Raw genomic sequence first — 22,149 nt, 5'->3', positions numbered from 1 at the left:
ATCCGATTTTAAAGGTAGATAAGACCCCAGAAAGAGTGCAGTACCGAGCAGAGTCTACAAATTCTGCAATTTGTGGCTGTATTCTAAAACATGGAGAAATAATGTTTGGTGTGGCATCTGCTGAGCTCCTGACCTACGAGATTAGGTGAGAAACATTAAGTGTAACTTTGTCTCCACAGCACGTAGATAGATGGGTATAGACCACACAGGAGACCCACCAGTTTTTCCTTTAGTCTCTTAGATACACCTTGTTTTTTCTCTCTAATTTTAGCTTGCCCAAGAATATATCAGTGTGGCACAAAATGACTCCTTCTAGAGCCAAATATTTGGTGTTTTGTGTTCACCAAATTGCCTGAAAATAGAAAATGTTAGCGATCCAGGAATGTTTAAGATACATAAGCATGTCTAACATTTATTGAGCATTTAGGATGTTTTAGGAACATGTGTGCCTGGCACGTATGAGCATATTAATGCTCACAAACAGCCTATCATCTCCTTGTCGTCTTTCTCTTCATTCCCTTTCTTCTTCCTACTTTGCAGATGAAGAAATTGAAGCTTAGATGGCTAAGACAATTGGATGAGGGCAGACCACTAGTACATTCCCAAGCTGGGATTTGAACCCAGGTTCTCTGTTGGGGAAGCCTGTGTTTAACTCTTAATCACTTCTACCTTCCACGTTGCTGCCTAATCCAGAGAAATATAGAGGTTGCCCTTAGAACATCTCTGCTATGTTGACTGCCAGGGTGGATAATCTCGTTCTGCACTGATGAGAAAAAAGACTCCACCTTTCTCTTTTACTTAGTGGAGGTCTGGCCTTGTTGACCTCCGAAACATATCTGTGTAGGCTTATTGAAAAGGATACTTTCATAAGAATCATAGTCAGTGTTTTTGCCTAGTTTACTCTTATAATCTCATAATAGATTTTTCCTTTTCTTGGAGGATCTTTAGTGAGGAAAATTTTGACAGCAAGTGGAAAAAAATATGACTATTTTCTGAATCTTTAAACAATTCCAGAGTCCAGTTCCAAGCAGTAGCAGTCCTATTTTAATGTGTTTGTAAATCTTACTGATCCTTTTCATTTCACAGATACGTCTATGAGATAGCAAGAAGGCACCCCTTCCTATATGCACCTACAATTCTTTCTTTGGCTGCTCAATATGACAAAGTAATTCCACCTTGCTGCAAAGCCGAAAATGCAGTTGAATGCTTCCAAACAAAGGTGTTGTATTTGTGTGGCTATCTGAACTAATAACTTCAATCTGGCTATGACTTACTAAAACCAAACAAAGTTAAAAATGGAAATATGCTTTGTGGGCAGAGTATCATTTTCAGAATAGAGCATATTTCAGCACTCTGTTATTCTTTGGGTAAAAACCCTGGGTTTGCTCTTTTTTTATTCATTCCTTTATCCATTCATTCAGCCAACAATCATTTTATTATTAAGGAAATGAGTTTGGTGCGATAAAGACAGAGGTAGAGGTGATAACATAAATGAAAGAGAACAGAGTAAGAGGTGAAGGAAGCAAGTGAAAGAAGATGGGGCAGAAGGAAAAAGAGCAGAAGAGAAAAAAGGTGAACGAGAAGTATGATAAGTGCTTTATATTTATTATTTCTTTTAAACCTTAGAACAAATTTGAGGTGTAAGTGTTATTGTCATTTAACAAACAAGGAAACTTAGGTTTAGAGATGCAAATAGTTTTCTTAGGTTTTGGAGAGCTAGGACAACATCCACGATGAATTACTTGCTGCCTGAAGTCCTATAACAAAATTCCTAAGAACTGTGACTATTCCCAGAATGTCAGGCTGTGATGCAATCTTACGTTTTGTTACTGAGAAGACATTTAAGAAATTATCAGGCTTCGATTTGTTCAAAATTACAGTTGTTTATTCATTATCTCAAGTATGAAAGTTACAAGTGTTTCTGTTTCAAGATTTTTTTTTTTTTTTTTTTTTTTTTTTGCGGTACGCGGGCCTCTCACTGTTGTGGCCTCTCCCGTTGCGGAGCACAGGCTCCGGACGCGCAAACTCAGCGGCCATGGCTCACGGGCCTAGCCGCTCCGCGGCATGTGGGATCTTCCCAGACCGGGGCACGAACCCATGTCCCCTGCATCGGCAGGTGGACTCTCAACCACTGCGCCACCAGGGAAGCCTTCAAGATATTTTTAATAATTCTACCTGGCATAGATGTATATAAACCCATCTAAAAGAAAGAATGAATAAAGTTCTGCAAAGATATATTGCATTTATAAGTTTTAGCAAAAATTTTTAGAGTTTCATGTTTTAGTTGTATCTGTTGTTTTTCTAATTATTAGAGCCTATAAGGGAAAATACATCCTTTCTTGACACCTCATTTTTCTATCTAGGCAGCATCAATTACAAAAGAATTAAGAGAAAGCAGCTTGTTAAATCAACATATCTGTGCAGTAATGAGAAAGTTTGGACCCCGAACCTTCCGAGCCATGTAAGTTTAAGCTCTATCTAGGGAAGAAGGTGAGATCTGCAAAACTCCCATTTTGCAGTTTGAGTCCATTTTTCACATTGTTACTGTTGTAGAGAATGAAGTCTCCTTTGATGACAGCTAATGTGATTAGAATCATGAAATCCTAGGATTGGGAGGAACAGATCAGTCTGCTGTTTAACACTTATTAAAGTCTACATGAGATAACACTTGAGAAGACTTTGGAGATTTATGCTTTTTACCTATTCTTCTAGATACTCAAGTTCTGGACTGCAATCAATTTACACTTCATAATTATACTACACTTTTTTTTTTTAGAGAAGTATTACCGTTTATTATTTTTTATGCATTAGTTCATTGAGATATATGCTTTTTGATGTGTGTTATAGTCTAAAAGAAGTGCTCAAAAATTCCAATTGTTTCTCTTTTCATTTGTGCTTGTTTGTATGCTTTATATCTGTAAGAGATTTTAAGGTTCTTGTGGTAACAGGTTTGCTTTCTTCCCAGTACCCGACACAATGGTTTTGATCTATGATCTCCAGATGTTATTAAACTGTTTTTTTTTTTAAGTTGATGGAATGATCTTAAGCAGATATACCACATTTTCCTAGATTCTCTACAAGGTAGATTAGCCTTCTCTAAGTATCATTTAAAATTTCTGGCTTAACAAGAAATTCTTTACATTAACTCTGCTTCCTAATCTTCCTATAAAAGTCCATTGTGTCAATTGTTGCTTTTTATGAAAATATTCACTTGAGGCAATAATATTAGAATCCATTGTCCAGAGGAAAACAAAATAGTCATTTCTGAAGAACTGGCATGTATTTTCCTAACTGATGAAAGCATGTAACTCACTGAAGTCTGTTTTCTTGTCCCAGCTGCTAAAACGCTCAGAGGCAAATTTGGAGTTTTTCAGCTGACTGCATTAACTCTTACACTTAGCATATTTGCCTTTTCTCTTTTCCCTTGATTCTATCTATCTATCTATCTATCTAATCTATCATCTTTCTATCTTTCATCTATCTAATTTATCCCTATCTCATCTATCTATCTTTGTTGTTAGGATGAGAGGAATATTAAAAAAAAAGCCCAAACAATTGAATCAGGTAGTTCAACCTCTTCATTTTTACACAGGAGTAACCCGAGGTCCAGACAGATTAAAACAGTTTACCCAAGACCACACTACTGGTCATCAGAACAAAGATTTTCCTAGATCCTTTTCATGATTTTTCTTTCTTTTTCATTTTATTTTATTTATTTATTTTTATACAGCTGGTGATCCTTGTCATCATTTATTTCCATTACACCTACTTGTCTGCTATGTCAGTGATCTCTAATTGTCTGTGTCCTGACAACTGAGAATTTGAGGTCAAGTATAGGAATCAGAATTACCAGTGGTTTAGAGCCCCACTAGCCAGTATGGCAGCCACTAGCCACACGAAGCTCCTGAGCATTTGAAATGTGGCTAGTGCAAATGAGGAACTGTGTTCTAAGTGTAAAACCTGATTTCAAAGACTTAGTATGAAAAAGAAAATGTACAATATCTCATTAATAGGTTTGAATGTTATAAACAAGGACCTGCTGTATAACACAGGAAACTATATTCAGTACCTTGTAATAACCTATAATGGAAAAGAATCTGAAAAAGAATATATATATTCAGATATATATATATATATATATATATATAACTGAATCACTTTGCTGCACACCTGAAACTAACACAACACTGTAAATTAACTATACTTCAATAAAAAATGGTTAAAAAAGTTTTAATGTTGATTACATATTGAAATGATATTATTTTTGATATATTGGGTTAAAAAACATATTATTAAAGTAAATTTAACCTGTTCCTTTTTACATTTTAATATGGTTACTAGGAAATTTTAAATTACATAACTGTAATTAAAGTACTCTTCAACTTTTATGCTGAGACATTTCTAGCCTAGAAAAACATCTGACCTGCTAATTGAAGAATATTAAGTGCATGCATTTAAAGTTTATTTATTTGTTTGCTTGTTAAATGACACGTTTAAAAATATTGTACGTAGTGAAGACAGATTAAAGTTTTTAGTCGTGGATTTAGTTCCAAGACTGACTGATTCTTCTTGGAAGAGGTCAGATTATGCTTTAATCACCCTCCAACTCTATTAGAAACTTAAAGATTGATTCTTGATTTGCTTTAGTTAAATTTACCTTAGTAATACAATGTAAGTTAAGATTTTATTATAATGACATTATTTATCATTTGCTATCCATAAGTAGTTAAATTTAAATGTTCTCAATTTAAAAAGAAAATCCATCTTTATCAGTAGCAGCAACAGTACCAGTTGCTCTAGGCCACAGTGGTCTCACCAAGACATCTCTTAAAATTTATATGAACTATGCAGAAGAAATAAGAATTTTTGTTTCTTACCTCCTTTTTGGGTCACACTACATGTCTTGGCATGATGACACATTTGAGTGCTTAGTCTGCTCCACTTTCCTGTCCCGTTGATATGCACATATGCATCCTTCCCTATATTCTAAGAAGTAATTTTTTCTCCCAAATAAAAGAATGATTATCATTCTCATAGAATTTTCCATTTCTTAATTGTTTATCCTTTTTAATTTTTTCCCACCCTCTCACAGCAATGATCCCCAATACTCAGCATCAGGGTTGAACAGCAAAAAGATAGATATCATTAAAATTCACAGGAAAGGTTTTAGGAAAAGATAAATCACTTCTAAACCTTTTGTAGGGCCAGATCACAGTTTATAGAGCCACTGCCTTGAAAGACTGGGCTAGAATTAACAAGACATAACACTTTTCCTTTTCTTTTTAAACGAGAACATATTGGTCTTTTATCCTTGGAGCTGTAACTATACTAATACTCTATAAATGTTATTTAAGTTTTTTTAACATCTTTATTGCGGAGTATAATTGCTTTACAATGTTGTGTTAGCTTCTGCTGTATAACAAAATGAATCAGCTATACATATACATATATCCCCATATTTCCTCCCTCTTGCGTTTCCCTCCCACTCTCCCTATCCCACCCCTCTAGGTGGTCACAAAGCACAGAACTGATCTCCCTGTGCTATGCGGCTGCTTCCCACTAGCTATCTATTTTACATTTGGTAGTGTATATATGTCCATGCCACTCTCTCACTTCGTCCCAGCTTACCCTTCCCCCTCCCACGTCCACAAGTCCATTCCCTGTGTCTGCGTCTTTATTCCTGTCGTTATTTAATTTTGATAGATAACCAAGATTGATTCTAATTCTTTTTTTCCCCTTAGAACTGTTACTAAACTGAGTCAAAAGTTTCCCAAAGCTAATTTTACTGAAATTCAGAGACTGGTCGTGGATGTGGCCCACGTACACGAGGAATGCTGCAAAGGAAATGTGCTGGAGTGTCTGCAGGATGGGGTGAAGAGTCTTGCCTCCTATAAAAGAGATATTCCCACTCCCTTTTCTTTCTTTTGCTCTCATTCTAAATGGGAGAAGGGTGTCTGCCATGAGTTGGTCATAGAATGTGGAAACTAGCTGACTGAGTGAAGTTACAGACTTCTTAACAGTAAAACTTGAATCTCTTTTGTTGACTCTGCTTTTCACTTAAGGGATGCGCCCCTCTTCCTAGACCAGTGCCCATTCATTCTTACTTCTAAAGGAGATGGTAACCTCTCTGGAGGTCTCCACACTGAATTTTTTGGGGAAAACTCTATTTTTAATATATTTGTTTTTTCACCCATTTGTGCTTTCATTTGATAAATATATATTGAATACTTTCTATGTGCTAGCCACTGTGGGGCATACCTGTTAGGAAGGCACAAGCTGGTTTTAAGAAATGTATAGTTTGATAAGAGAGATAAGACATGTGACCTCATTGGGGTTAGATACTGTCATTGGTTTACTGTTATTTCCATAGGCCATCAGCACCATGCCCGGCACATGGAAGGCACTCTATATCATATACATAGAGCTATTACACGAATACAACAAAATAACAAAAGAAACATAAAAAATAACACAAGATATTGTTCTATACGGTAAAAAGCTAGCCATCATGGAGAGGTGTGAATAAGGGCTCTAGGGGAATTAAAAACCAAAAACAAATACCCCCAAAACAGAATCCTCAAGCATGCCATAGCCAGTTGCGATTTAAGCAGTGTGGCATTGGTCTATTTCAGGCCACCCTAGGCTTCCTAGATGTTGGAGGCCTGTCTATCCCCAAATTATTCCCTCTCTGGTTCCCTGTGATACACCTTCTTCTTCAAGGAGGCTTAGAATCATTGCTCCTAGATATTTCGGTGGCTTGAAACCAGGGCTGGAATATGGTTTCCTAGATATTTCGGTGGCTTGAAACCAGGGCTGGAATATGGTTCCAGAAGGTTGAAAGTGAGGATAGAATGCTCCTTTCAGCCAGTCCACGGCACTTTGGCTGAGATACACTTGAAAACCAGCAAGAAGCCAAGGCTGTAGGGGAGACCTGAGGGTGAGTCTTTGGGCCCAGGCAGAGAATCTTGTTGTCAGTAGTTGGGGCTGCCATCAAGACAAATTTTCCTATATCGTTTATTTTTCCTTTTAGAAGCATTTACCTTCATATTAGGAATGGTAATAAGAATGATTTTATTTTTCTTTGATGTGAGTTGTATCAGTTTCAGTTGACTATTTTACTAATTCGTATACTCATTTTTTAAAGTTTAGTTTTTTCAATTTTTGGACTTCAAACCACCCTTTTCCATTAAAGTGAAAAAAAAACTTAAAAGTATGGTATCTAAGTTGGATTTTAATGGCTGAATAATGGGTTCTAATTGTTTCTGGTGAGAATGCACAGAATTTTCAGTCCTTTGACAGTTACGTGTAAGCTCGGCTTTCTGGCCACTTACGTGCATTTCATTATCTATAGACTGCCCTCTGGAGGTCATAATCGGTTACTGCAGGGTTATATAAACAAATGTTTACTACCAAATTTCAGTACTAATAGAAAGATATGCATCAACGTGCATGTCATTTCGTTTGAGGAGTACATTTGTCTTTTGTTTTTAAAAGCTTGCTATTAGAATAAAATAGTAGATTTTAGCTGACAACTATGAAAAGAAGAATTGAACAAACAAGGCTAGGTGGAAAGGAGTGAGGAAAGGTAGAGTAGGGAGAAAGCACTAAAATGGGAGACAAGGTAAATGTCTTCTTCCTTCCTTCTTTCCTTCCTAGGACTGGCCACGAGGTCCTGAATTAAAGAATAAATGTTTAAAACTTAGACTTTATTGTTCTATTACAGGAAAAAATTATGTCCTACATATGTTCTCAGCAAGATATTCTGTCAAGCAAAATAGCAGAATGCTGCAAATTACCCACCGCACTTGAACTTGGTCATTGCATAATTCATGCAGAAAATGATGACAAACCTGAAGGCTTATCTCCAACTCTAAATAGGTTTTTAGGAGAGACAGATTTCAACCAACTTTCTTCAAGGGAAAAAGATCTCTACATGGCAAGGTAACACACTCTGTACATGTCTGTTCACACAAGTAAAAATTATGATGTGACTGACAGCTTTGTGTTGTTGAAATGGTTTCTGAACTCAGTATATGAGGATAATGTTAGAATGTTCTAAGCCAAAATATAGTTAGGAGGAAATAACTAGGAAATAAGGAATAGGGTCTATCTTATACTGATGAGACTTTCACCACTGCTGTTATTAACTGGCTTGCTTATGAGGATGCATTTTGTTTTGTATCAGTTTCTCTGGCATCAGAGGCATTGTCATCCCTGTATGGATTACTCATGTAAAGACCACCATTGGACTTCCGAATAGGATATGGATATTTTTGTAATAAGAAGGGCTCATAATTAAGAATGTGCTTTTTCACTGTGCATATTTTAAAAACTTTTTCCCCCAAATATAACTTAATAGATAATGGTAGATAGAAGGGCTTTCATTGTAGCAGCTTATTTGCTATTTATTGAATACATGTTTTATTTTTTTAAGGAAGTGAAAACACATTTAGAGACATTTGCAGTATGGTAGTTATAACTGACAAGACATGTTCTCATTCTATTTGCCTTTAAGGGGAGCAAGCAGTTCACACATTTTCCTTTATTGTACAGTGTGTATCAGTGGACACTATTAGAGGAGGGATTTGTGCAGCTCTTAGGACACTATACTTAGTGATCTCCAAAGGTCCTTCTAAATCTGAGTCTGCTTTTAATGTAGTAATGAAAAGAATGGTGCAATTTTCTTTTTAATATTCCTGGAGGATATTACTCTATTGTTGATTAAAATTAGACATGCACACATTGTTTGCACCGCTAAATTAAATTATGCAAACAAGAACAAAATCCAGATTTCAGAAACCCGTACTGACATTATTGGAGGAAGAACTAATATGACCTATTTCTACAACCTAGGAATACAATTAGTAAATTCAAGAATTCTCTTTAAATTTACCCATTCATACATTCTGAAGCTAATTGTTTATTTAATAGAAGCAGTTCTTCAATTGGAAAGGTTCTTTGCAGTAGAAATTTTCTCAGCCGAGAATGATCTTCCCCCAGACACTTTGTGTGTCTTCCTTCACCCAGGTTTTTCTCCTGAAAGAGCTACTCAAAGAGACTTTTCTTGACCACACACTCTAAATTGTCACCCCTTTCCTTCTTGTCTACCTTGGTTTATTTCTCTTCATTGATTTATCACTACCTAAGATTGGATGACTTATTTCTTATTGGTTTCTGTCTCCCTATAATGCCTGCTTTTGAGAGGTCAGACATTTTATCTTATACATTATTGAATCCATACTGCTTAAAGAAATTGTTTGCACAGACTTGGCAGTGGAAAAATATTTGTTGTATGGATAGATTTCACGTCCATTATTGAAAGTGAATAGTGCAAAAGAAAACAAAATACCGTTTTAGAACAATTTGAGGGATTATAATTTTTATTAATAGCTTTGCCATGCGTATAGTTGAAATAATATTTGATTTCTAGGTTTATTTATTTGCATTTTAACTTCTGCATGCCATATAACACAGGAATAATTTGTCTCTTAATTCCCATAACATGATTTTTTTCACCCATATTTCAGATTTACTTATGAATATTCAAGAAGACATACTAAGCTTGCTGTCCCAATAATTCTAAGAGTTGCTAGAGGATATCAGGAGTTATTGGAGAAATGTTCACAGTCTGGAAACCCTCCTGAATGCCAGGATAAAGGGGTAAAATGCTCTAGCTTTTTAAGGAAAATCTGGAAAACTAGATGGATATCATGCATTAAAAGTGCTGTTTGTTTGAAAGCATCTAATTACTAATGAGCAGTTAGTTATATCTACTAACTAGCTATCTAGCTGTTAAGTAGTGATTAACTAGTAGTCAACAGCTATTGGCTTATTTTAGAAATAAGAATGTTTTAACCAAAAGTTCTTTGATGCACAGAATAAAAATAATATTCATTTTTGAATAGCTCCACTCCAGAAAGGCAAGAATCTTGTACAGAAAGAATTGTAACTTTTTACCCAAAGTTTGAGTTCTGCCATCAAATAACTTGGTGATTCACAAAGTTTTAAACTTATTCTCCCTAAAGTTCATTTGCCTTAATTCTCGCAATTCATCTTTAATATTAAAAAACCCTCTAAAAGTGGTTTCTCTAAGATTGGTATCAAAATAGAATAAATTATTACTGGCCAATTTTTACATACAAAGTTATGTGTGAAGAAAGAGAAAAAAATGTGTGTAATAACGCTTGTATTTTCAGGAAGAAGAGTTAGAGAAATATATCCAGGAGAGCCAAGCGCTGGCAAAGCGAAGCTGCGGCCTCTTCCAGAAATTAGGAGAATATTACTTACAAAATGCGTATGCTTTTTTAAACAGTATTTTGAGTGATTTAAGATCATTAACTAGTGAGGGAAAGACCCATCTAAATTAATCACCCATGGCTACCCTAATTCCAGCCCCTATGTTGGACTGGAGGTCTTGTAATCTGATCACCCAGTTTCCAGTTCCAGAAGGTGGCCTTCCCCAGTTCTCTCTCTTTAGGCGCAACAGATGGCCTGTGAATCCTGATCTGTGGTACTGGCTTTGGGTTCCCCAAACCGTGCAGATTTTTGCAGTAAAGATACCCATTGTATCATAGCCTGTCGTAGTTAAAGCACCAAAAGATCAAAGTGCATATGGAGGAAACTTCTGAGGTTGGGAATAGGAGTCAGCCTGCTGCCCAGCGTTTATTTTCCCGTTGTGCTCTGTTGGTGTAAGAAGAGGGTAGGGAATGCTTATCAGAGTAAACGCACCTCCAGCGTCGGTCCAGGTACCATGTGGGTGAAACAAATGAGCTAATTTCATGTCCCCTGATGCCAAAAGAGGGTCTCTGAGAAGGAATGAGAGTCCAGAGACTCCTGAAGGACTCAGCAAGATTTGGTGAAAAATACTTCTTTCAGGTTTCTTGTTGCTTACACCAAGAAGGCCCCTCAGCTGACCTCAGCTGAGCTGATGACCTTGACCAGGAAAATGGCGACCACGGGAGCCACTTGTTGCCATCTCAGTGAGGACAAACAATTGGCCTGTGGTGAGGGATCGGTGAGTGTTTTGTTTAGTCCCATCCTGTTTCTGCCCTGTTGGGCTTGAAAGAGTTTTATAATTCCCATTTAGGGGAAATGGGAAAAACCAATGTGGAGATGGCTTTCCTGGACTTGTTGGATTAGTTGCAGTTGAAGGGGTGTAAGAACCCGGCTCTGAATGGTTGGCATGTGGGCAACCTTCCTGTCCTTCTAGAATGGCTGGTAGAAGTGCAGTGAGTCTATTCAACAAACAAGCAAGCTTTATGTACAGGGGAGACAGAAAGACTGACACGTCACTCAGTTCATAATTTCACCAAATACCTACTTTAATGTTAAAACAGAAAAAGCTTCAACTTTGACAGATTAAAATATGCTATTTTGTTTTTAGCCATACCTATGTTTTTGTCTTTTATAGTTTAATTTTTTATGATGATATTAGGGACAATTTATTCCCCTTGACAGGGTGCAGCGTACAGAACAGGTAGGTCCCACGTTCTGAACAGTAAAATGACTTTCCAGTTGGTAATGCCAATAATCTTTACTTCTTAATGTCATACATACGATTACAGGTTGAATTTTTTTTTATTATTTTTTCCCTTGAAGTCACAATTGTGAATAAAATTGTGTATCGTTTTTTTTTTTTCACTTTTCCTCTTTTTGATGATGAGGAGTCATTTGCTAGTCAGTCTTCATGTCCTGGAATTTTTTGTCAAAGGTTAGAAGTGAAAAGAAACTTTCCTGTGATTAAGCATCATCTTTGTCATTTATTGAATCTCACATGTTGGGAGGATGCAGGGGCACAGGATGGTGTAATGGCTCAGGAGTATAGGTTCTGGCGGCCTCCTGCCTACATTCCCATCCCACTGTCACCACTTGTGAGTGAGTCTTGTCACTCTGGGAAAGCTAGTTATCTCACTAAGCTTGAGAATTTTCATCTGACATTTGAGAATAAAGTTAGGATGGCCGTCTTAAACGAGGTAATCTGTGTGACTCACTCAGTACTAGCCTGATACAGAGTATGCCCACAAAATATGTTGGCCCTTGTTACAAGTTATTGTTAGGTGTTTAAGAAATATCTCTGAAGTGTGGAAGGTAGGCCAATTCTACATTAGGAAAGCCGTAAGGACACACAGACTCACACACACACACATCTTATTTCTTTACCATTAGAACTACATATTAGCTGTATGTATGTACATATGTGAAAGGGTTAGGTTTGTGCTATTCTTACTTCAGAAAGTGATTCTCTGAATCCCAAAAATAAAATGGAAAGCTCAACTAAATATACATGGAAAATGTAGGCCATGTATTGATTTCAGAGACTTTTCCCCTTCAGAAGTCTGTATGTAACTGAAAATGTGTTTTAAATCGCTGACACAAATAGCTGAAGTGGCTCTCTTCAACATCACTTGTGGAACATTGGTCACTAAATGCTGAAGTTTATCCCAAACAAATGGGTAAATAAGAATCTACAATATGGCAGCACATGATCCCTACACAGACAGCAAATTTTCCTATAAATTAATTATAAGTTACTGGACATTAAACACTATTGCAACAATTTTCCTGAATCAATTCTATGGCTGATGTTCCCTCTCCTTGCTTTCTTCTTTCTCATTCTCCTAATTAGGCTGACCTTATTATTGGACTTTTATGTATCAGACATGAAGAGACTCCTGTAAACCCTGGGGTTGGCCAGTGCTGCACCTCTTCATACGCCAACAGGAGGCCATGTTTCAGCAGCTTGGTGGTGGATGAGACATACGTTTCTCCGCCATTCTCTGATGACAAGTTCATCTTCCATAAGGATCTGTGCCAAGCTCAGGGTGTAGCACTGCAAACAATGAAGCAACAGTAAGAAATGGGTATTTGCTAGCATGGAGAAGACTGACAACACTAAATAGTGGTGGAGATTTCTACTTCACACACCCAACGCCCTTGGGCTCACCAGGAGAAAATTATTACTCCAAAGCACTTAAAGTGACTTTCAGAATAGTCTTGTCTCAGACTCTTCATAGCCTCTAGTCTGGAAAAATTCCCTGGGGCAGATAATTTCCTGTTTGTAACAATAGTCTCCTTTTAAACTATTGTTGTGATGCATCTTGGGATGAGGGAAAAGGGGCAATCTATTTCAGGTAATTAGGATATATCTTTGCAGTAAGTCTTGGGTACTTCCATTCCAAGCACTGAGTAAACACTTCTGAATTTTTTTCCATACTATTTACTCTTTGAAGAGAATAATCATAACATTTGATTCAACCATGCAATATGGGTGTTATGAAGTGGAATACACATTTCAGTTCATTGTGGGAGGCATTCTGTAATGATGATAGTAATGCAAGTCAATGTAACTCATGTTCTCCAAATTCCCATGCATTTTCATACTCCCATACTTTGTAAAAGGTCTTCCTTCATTTTGGAAAACTTGTTCATCCCTTTTTTCTCTGTCACAATCTGAGGCATGTTTCTAGGTACAGTAAGAATGCCGCCTGGCAAGCCTCCCCTATTCCCTGGGTCAACATTAATTCCAGCCTGAATGTATTACCAAATGAGTATTACAGGCAATTAGGACAGACAGTGCTCAGGTTAGGGGTGTGATAATGTGAATGACAAGGTTTGGAAGTTGGAGCCTTTGAGTATGGATAAGACATATTTTAGAAGAGAGAACTGGAAAGAATTTTTTAGGCAAATAAGAAAAAGACTACTTCACTACATATAAGTAAGGTGGAACTGTGAAATAGTGTTTCATCTATAACCTGCACAAGTCCAGACCAATGGAACATTTAGCATGTTTCTCGCCTCAGTCTTTCTAATAAAGTATTAGCCAAGATATATGTGGTGAGTCTGGTGATGGGTTAATGGAATGAGGGTTTAGGGTAAGGGTTGCCAGAGCTCTGAAAGTTCTCTCCTAGGAAGGCTTTAGAAAAAGACCATTGCATAGCAGACTTCTCTTTTATATTGTTTTGTTTTAAATCATAGGTTTCTCATTAACCTTGTGAAGCAAAAGCCACAAATCACAGAGGAACAACTTGAGGCCGTCATTGCAGATTTCTCTGGCCTCCTGGAAAAGTGCTGCCAAGGCCAAGGGCAGGAAGTCTGCTTTGAGGAAGAGGTATGTGCAGCTCATGTTTACACTCAGAATACTTGGAATGGAATTTTTTGTAACGAATAATGAAAAGAGTATCCCACTAATTTATAATTTTAAAATAATGCCAGAAATATTTAATTTAGAAATAGATTGAAGGACTTTATAATATTTAAAAATAATCACAGTTTTCTCACTAAATATTAGGAGAAATGTAATTTTAGAATGTATTATGAGGATTAGTGATTTTGATTTATTTTCTAGTGGAGAAAACTGTAAAGTGAATATATAATTAACTGCTGATAATTTAGACAGCTTCTGGCTTAAAATTTATCAATTGAGCTAAATGGATTAAAAGGATTTAATAGCAAATTAATTGTGCACATAGGATATTGGGGGAATATTTATAGGAAATATATTCAACTCAGGAGCAAGCCTTTGAATATTAACAGAGTAGTAATTAGGTATTATCTTAATATAATTATTTAGCAATTTTAGCTGGATTTGTAAATCTACATTTTGTAAGCCTCTAGCTTGTATTACTAAATATATTTGAATACAGCATCACTATATTTTAAAAAGATATTCTATAATTCAGCCTTTTTGCCAATTTTATTTGACTATCTCATGATATAGAAGTTTAGATATTTTGTTATTTGATAATATTTAGAAATGTTGAGTTTTTCAATAGATAATGTAATTACATGGGTTTGAGTGTGTGTACTTATTAGTATGTGTCTGTTTTTGGTAGGAGGGGGTGGGACACAGATAATGAAATAAGATAAAACAAAACTGATAAAATAGATTTTATGTAAACCATTTCTGATAAATATGATACAAAAAGATTAATGTCCTCTGTTTTGAGAACATGTTCATTTACATGCAGAGAACATTAACAAATAGTAGCATAACAGTATTTTCTCTGCAAACCTTTTAATTTCTGTGACTGATTTGTAGAGAAAGGGGAGAGATGGGATGAGGCTTTGTAAAAGTTGGGAGATTGGTATAGGAAAAACAATACCTCCTGTTGATAAGAGTGGAGTTGTTTTCCTTCTGCCTTCTATTGTCCTAGCTTGTTGACATCAGAGTTGTATATCTTTATTTTTAACTTGGTTAATCTATAAACCAATGAATTCACCCATAGGTAGTGGAGAGTTAACTGTACAACTGGCACAGTGGTCTACTTTTTTATCTCATGATTCTTATTGACTGATTTATTTTATTTTTATTTATTTCTTTTTTTAATTGAAGTCGAGTGGATGTACAATATTATATGTTACAGCTCTATAATATAGTGATTCACAAATTTTTAAAGATTATACTCCATTTATAGTTATTATAAAATATGGCCTGCATTCTCTGTTGTACAATATATCCTTGTAGCTTATTTTATACCTAATAGTTTGTACCTCTTGCTCCCTTACCTCTATATTACCCCTCCCCGCTTCCCTCTCCCCACTGGTAGCCACTAGTTTGTTCTCTATATCTGTGAGTCTGCTTCTTTTTTTTTTTCTATATTCACTAGTTTGTTGATGATTCTTTTTAATTTGCAGGGTCCAGCACTGATTTCAAAAACTCGTGCTGCTTTGGGAGTTTAAATTACTTCAGGTAACAAAAAATTCAGATAAGGCTAACTATAATGTTGATTCTCCCCAAATATTGATCCATAGTTAAATACATCCTAAGAGCTAACATTAAATACTTTTCTTAAAAATAAATGCAATTCAGTAAAAAAAAACTTCTTTAAAAACCCTGGAACAAAATAATGCCCACAATGTTAAATTAGTGATTCAACTAACTCAAAATTCTTTAAGGTTATTTCAAAGGCTTCAGAGAATGTCATTAGAAGGCCTTCCTATCAGTTTATCTGATATAGATCCAATATATGTATATATATAATATAAAATAATAAAACCAGTTACATCCTGCATCTGTTAATTTAATTAGTACTTATATTTTTGTTCTTGTTACAGGGGGAAGAGAAAAGACCAAAAGTCTTTATTGTTTGGTGTGAACTTTTCCCTTTAATTCTAACTGATTTGTGCTTTTTGTGAATTAAAGAAACGATGAAGACTTTTATGTGAAATTTCCTTATCATAAAAATAAAGTATCTCCAAATGTTTCTTTTTTCCTAGCCTGCTTATTTATGAACACTTATAAATAATTTCTTCAAAGAGTTTTGTATACCATTGTCTGAAGCAGATTCTGGTCACAACGTACTGAATATTGGTCATTGTAGGAGATTAAAGCCCCTCAAGGATGGATTTATGACCTTGAAGGCTATATTACGTGGTGAACTAAAAACATGTTCCCAAGTGAAGCACTTTTTGGTGCTTCTAGGGCACACTGTTCATTAAATGATCATTTAAGTATTCTAACACATAAGTTGGAGATGAGAAAAGAAATTATTGTTTTTATAGGATCCATCAAGAATGATATTACTCAAAATTTAGCATCTACTTTTTTCTTAGTCTTGTTCATAAACCTTTTAAAACATAAATGTTAACTGTACTGTAGTTGTTTTGATTGAATATAATTAACATTTTCATCAATTATTATTATTTTTTCTTCTGCAAGTATTTATTGAGCATTCACTGTGTCCCAGGTCCTGTTCTGGGTGCAGTCACTGTCCTCTAGTTGCTCCAGTAAAGAAGGAAGAAACTAAGAGCAATGCAACAAGATTATGGCCATTATAGAGGCAACAACATGTTGAGAGAATCAAAGGGTGGGTGAGACCAATTGTGACTGGGGAAAGTCACATTGGCAGAGACAAACATTTAAGAAGCATCTTAGAAGATGAGTGGGTATTCATCCGTTCAAGTAAAGGAGAAGGCAAACATATGAAAGAGGAAAACATGGCCTATGACAAATGATGATGAATGATTTTAGGGGAGTATAGGGTGGGGAAGAAGGCTATAGACATGGAAGATCAAGCAAGACATTCAAGCTATATAGGATTGAGTGGATTCTCATGGGTTTTATTCCAAAGGGTTTGGATGATGTCTTATAGGTAACAGAGGACCAGAGTAATATCTAAGCAGAGTGATTAGCTTTTAAGGAGATAACTCATGAGATATGGAGGATGGGAAGTAGGGGCAGGGGAAAGAGTAGAGAGGGGCAAGGTCAGTAAGTGGTGACAAAAAGATCAGTCCACCAGTAGGGAGGCTGTTTATTGTATTAGCTTTGAACAGAAATCTAAAAATCACATTCATGCTTTGGCGTCTGCTGCAGGAGAAAACATTTGCTCAGAGCAATAAAATGGGCTTTCAGTTCTAACTCAGTTACTTTGTCCTTTATATTTTTCTTTCAATTTTGATGGAACATCTGTGGACTTTGCCTGATTGTGGTGTAATTCTAAGAAATATTAACTTAGAGATCACAGTAAGATAAAGTAGAATTCAACATAAAGCATTTAACAGGAAAAATAATCTTTTACTGTTAAGAGGAGAGTTCAAGTAAGATAAAACTGTTTGGAAAATTTATGAGCCAAATGATATTTCATTGACATATATAAAGAAAAAATGATTGGAAACACTAGGACAAATTGACACAAATACAATAGTAAACTGGAGATTGTAGAACATTTCTACTTCTCAGAAAAAATAAGTTAAGCAAACAATAAATAAAAACTCAAGGTAGAAACTTCTCTAGTCAAAGTTACCAGTGGCTTCTATGCTGCAAAATCCAGTAGTCAATTCTCAATGTTTAGTTTACCTGATTTCTCTCGGGAGAACTTGACACAATTGATCACTCCCTTTTCCTTGAAGTATTTTTCTACTTGGCTTCTGGATTTTCCTCCAACCTTATTGGCTGAATCTCCTCAATCTTCTTCACTGCATTTTCTGCAATTCTTTGACCACTAAATGTTGCAGTGTCCCAGAGCTGCTCTTCCTGAATCTAAACTTACCTCTAGGTGATCTCATATAGACTTGATGCAGTAATACCATCTAGATGTTGAAAACACGTATTTATATCTCCAGCCTGGATTTTTTTCCCTTTAATTTCCAGGCTCTCGGGTCAGCTTCCTCCCTGATGTCTCCATGTTGATAATGCAGAGACAATCCAAACTTAGCACATTTTAAACTGAACTCCACCCCATCCCAAATTTGTGTCTCCCTCTGTCTTGTTCTTCCTTCTGCTTACTCAAGCCAGAAACCTTAGAGTCATCTATGGTTCCTCTCTTCCATATCACCCCTACATTCAATCTATGAGCAAAACCTGTTGGCTCTACCTTCAGTGTACATCCAGAATTTGACTCTTTCCCAATACCACTAGTACAAGCCACAAGCATACAACATAGGGATTATTGCAATAGCTTAACTGGTCTCCTTACAGGTACCCTTGCCTCACCCCCTGCTCTAGGCTCAACACAGTAATTGAGACACTCCTTTACATCTAAGTACATTATACTACTTTTTCCACATCTCACTCAGAGTAAAGTCTCTACACTGACTCTACATGATGATAGCTTTCTGCCCTTTTCTCTTTCTTCTTTTCCACTGGGTCTCTTTGCTTAGGCGCAGTGGCCTCCTTGATGTTCTTCAAGTTGCCAATTAATTTCCTGCTCAGAGTTTTGCCTTTGCAATTCTTCTTGTTTGGAAATTGTGCCCTCAGATATATGTGGGGCTCACTCCATCACCTCCTCAGGCTTCTACTTGATATCACTTGCTAAATGAAAAGTCTTCCTTGACGGTCTTATTTTATTTTATTTTTTAAATTTATTTATTTATTTATGGCTGTGTTGGGTCTTTGTTTCTGTGCGAGGGCTTTCTCTAGTTGCGGCGAGCAGGGGCCACTCTTCATCGCGGTGCACGGGCCTCTCACTGTCGCGGCCTCTCTTGTTGCGGAGGGCAGGCTCCAGACGCGCAGGCTCAGTAGTTGTGGCTCACGGGCCCAGTTGCTCCGCGGCATGTGGGATCCTTCCAGACCAGGGCTCGAACCCGCGTCCCCTGCACCAGCAGGCAGACTTTCAACCACTGCGCCACCAGGGAAGCCCCGACTGTCCTATTTTAAATCGTACACCTATCCTTATCCCCCCACCAGTTATCACCATCTCTTATATAGTAGATTTTGTTTATTTTCTGTCTACCTCCACTACTGTAAAACTCATGAGGAGAGGGATTTTTTTTCTGTTTTGTTCACTTCTGTTATCCTCAACATAAGAACAGTGTCTGGAACGTAATAGGCATTATATGAATATTTGACGGATAAGTAAATGAATACACATGCCACAGGCTGTGTTTTATTATAAGCTGGTGGTCTAGAGGGGTTGTTAGCTTCATCTTCTAAAAGCCACACTGGGGAGAAGAAGCATGGGTCTGAGAAATTAACATCAAAAATGTAAGAAACCACTGAGGAGGTTCAAGACTTCAGGTTTGGGGGGTGTGTGTGTGTGTGTGTGTGTGTGTGTGTGTGTGTGTGTGTGTGTGTGTGTAATGAGTATGTGTTGGTGTCTTGTGGCTACTGTAACGAACTACTGCAAACTTGGTTGCTTAAAACAACAGTTTTCTCTCTCTTTCACAGTTCTGGAGGCCAGCTGTCTGAAATCTACCAGGGTATCGCTCCCCTTGGGGCTCTAGCAGAGTCCATTCCCTGCCTCTTCCAGTTTCTGGTGGCTGTCCCAGCATTCCTGGGCCTGGAGCTGCTTTACTCTGGTCTCTGCTTCCATATTCACATCATCTTCTCTCTGTGTGTCTGCATCTTCTCCTCCCTCTTCTCTGTCTCAAATCTCCCCCTGCCCTTCTCTTAAATCCATTTGTCATTGGATTAAGGGCCCGCCTGGATAATCCTCATCTCAAGATCCTTAATTACATCTGCAAAACCCAAAAAGCCTGGTGTCTACAGGATAGTATTAGGACAGGATTAAACTCCTGCTGCAGTAACAAACTGTTGAAAGCAGGTGAATATAGACCAGCCACTCTTGAAAATTACTCTTCCAACCTCTCCCTTGCCATGCCCTACTGCCCCCAGACTGGTAGATTACCATAGAAAGAATTTGTCTCCTCCCAATGATGCTACTTTCGAAGAGTTAAGGGAGAGTCCAGAGCATTGCTTGATGGTATAATATTAAATTGGTAATACATAATAGTAAGATATCTGGAAATCCCCAAGTGTTCATGAACTAAATAACACACTTCTAAAGAACTCATGAATCAAAGGAGAAATTAAAAGGACACTTAAAAAATATTTTAAATTGAATTAAAATGAAAACACAGCATATCAGAATTTGTGGGATACCGTTAAAACAGTACTTAAAGAAAATTTATAGCACCAAAGTCACTCTGTTTTATAATTTATAACACTCTGTTATCTTCACTTAACATAGATTAGAAAAGAAGGAAGTTCTCAAAACAATGAACTCAGCTTTCACCTTAAGGGGAAAAGAGCAAATTAAAACAAAGCAAGCTAAAGAAAGGAACTAATAGAAATTAATAAAATAGAAAAGAGAAAAAACATAGATAAAAGCCAATGAAACCAAATCCTGGTTCTTTGAGAAGATCAATACTATTGATAAACCTCTAGCTGGATTTTAGGGAAAGAAAGAGAAAAAAACAAATTATTAGTATCAGGAATGAGAGAGGTGACGTCATCTCAGATATCAAAATGATAAGGGAATATTTTGAAAAATATTTTGCCAATAAATTTGACAACTTAGATGAAATGGGCAAATGCCTTGAAAGACACAAACTACCAAAGCTCATTCAAGAAAAAAATAGATAATCTGATGATTTCTATATCCATTAAAGAAATGGAACATTTAGTTAAGATCATTACCATAAAGAAAACTCCAGAAAACTGGTGAATTCTACTAAATAAACATTTAAGGAAGAAATCATACTAACTCTACACAAATTCTTCCAAAAAATTGAAGAGAAGGGAATATTGTCCAGTTCATTCTGTGAGACCAGCATTACCCTGATACCCTCTTTCTGCCATGTGAAGACATGACCAGAAATTGGCAGTCTGCAACCCAGAGGAGGGCTCTCACCAGAACCTGACCAGGCTGGCACCCTGATCTCAGACCCTTGGCCCCCAGAACTGTGAGCAATGAATTTCTGTTGTTGATAAGCTCCCCACTTAATGGCATTTTGTTATAACAGCCTGAACTGACTTAGACACTATTCCTTCTGTTCTGTTCTCCCTTTCTTATATAGATAACAGCTTATCTCAATTCTTGGTTACCCATTCTCCCCTTTATTTTTAACAGCTAAGCAAATATATATATATATTTCTATTGCACCATTCTACCTATATTACACAAGGGGTTACATACTTACATATATTGTTCTATACCTTTTTACACTTAAAAATGCAATCTTGGTGATTAGTCCATATTATGCACAAGTTTTTCCCTCAATTTTTTTTAACAGCTTCACAGAATTTCTTTGTGTGATTATGTTATAGCTTATTAATTGGCCTTTTATTGACATTTGGATCATTTCTAATCCTTTGCTATTGCAAATAATGCCACAATGAATAACCTAGTGCTTTAATCATTTAGTAATATTGGTAGGGTATTTTTAGCATAGGTACCTATTAGAAATTTGTTGGCTCGAAAGACAAATACATAATTTTTTTAGATATTGCCAAATTCTCCTCAGTAGGTATTACAACACCATTTTGCATTCCCACCAGCAGTGGATGAGAGGACGTATTTCCCACAGTTTTATCCTCAAAGTATTTTGTCAAACTTAGAGTTTTGCCAGTCAGATAGGTGAGGAATGGTGCTGTGGTGTTTTATAGATGTTTGTTTCTCCTGTTATGAGCATCTTTTTTAGGTTTAAGGCCCTTTTTTATGTTTTTTCTTTTTGTGTAATATCTGTTTATATCATTTTACTATTTTTCTATCAGATTGTCGGTTTTTTTTTTTTTTTTTTTTTTCGGTATGCGGGCCTCTCACTGTTGTGGCCTCTCCCGTTGCGGAGCACAGGCTCCAGACGCGCAGGCTCAGCGGCCATGGCTCACGGGCCCAGCCGCTCCGCGGCACATGGGATCCTCCCAGACCGGGACACAAACCTGTGTCCCCTGCATTGGCAGGCGGACTCCCAACCACAGCGCCACCAGGGAAG

General features: G+C 36.8%; 1 protein-coding gene across 4 annotated transcripts in view; it reads left to right on the top strand.

Annotated features, from left to right (window-relative positions):
* LOC132425915 (alpha-fetoprotein) overlaps positions 1-16,193 on the top strand; it is a 30,551-nt gene extending 14,358 nt beyond the window's left edge. For 3 of the 4 annotated variants that reach the window (XM_060012394.1, XM_060012391.1, XM_060012393.1), the window contains 10 exons: positions 1,087-1,219; positions 2,364-2,461; positions 5,742-5,871; positions 7,724-7,941; positions 9,528-9,660; positions 10,197-10,294; positions 10,876-11,014; positions 12,626-12,849; positions 13,975-14,107; positions 15,634-16,004. In XM_060012394.1, the coding sequence (XP_059868377.1) occupies positions 1,087-1,219; positions 2,364-2,461; positions 5,742-5,871; positions 7,724-7,941; positions 9,528-9,660; positions 10,197-10,294; positions 10,876-11,014; positions 12,626-12,849; positions 13,975-14,107; positions 15,634-15,678 (1,351 nt within the window). In that variant the 3' untranslated portion in view covers positions 15,679-16,004. Of the gene's footprint in view, positions 1-1,086; positions 1,220-2,363; positions 2,462-5,741; positions 5,872-7,723; positions 7,942-9,527; positions 9,661-10,196; positions 10,295-10,875; positions 11,015-12,625; positions 12,850-13,974; positions 14,108-15,633; positions 16,005-16,053 lie in introns of those variants that run through there. The other variant, XM_060012392.1, reaches the window with a different exon arrangement.
* The last annotated feature ends 5,956 nt before the right edge of the window (positions 16,194-22,149 follow it).

The sequence above is a fragment of the Delphinus delphis genome, chromosome 5 (genome assembly GCF_949987515.2).
Source record: "Delphinus delphis chromosome 5, mDelDel1.2, whole genome shotgun sequence".
In the NCBI taxonomy this organism is placed as follows: Eukaryota; Metazoa; Chordata; class Mammalia; order Artiodactyla; family Delphinidae; genus Delphinus; species Delphinus delphis.
The sequence above is the reverse complement of the archived record's forward strand: the minus strand, read 5'-3'. Positions and strand labels throughout refer to the sequence as shown.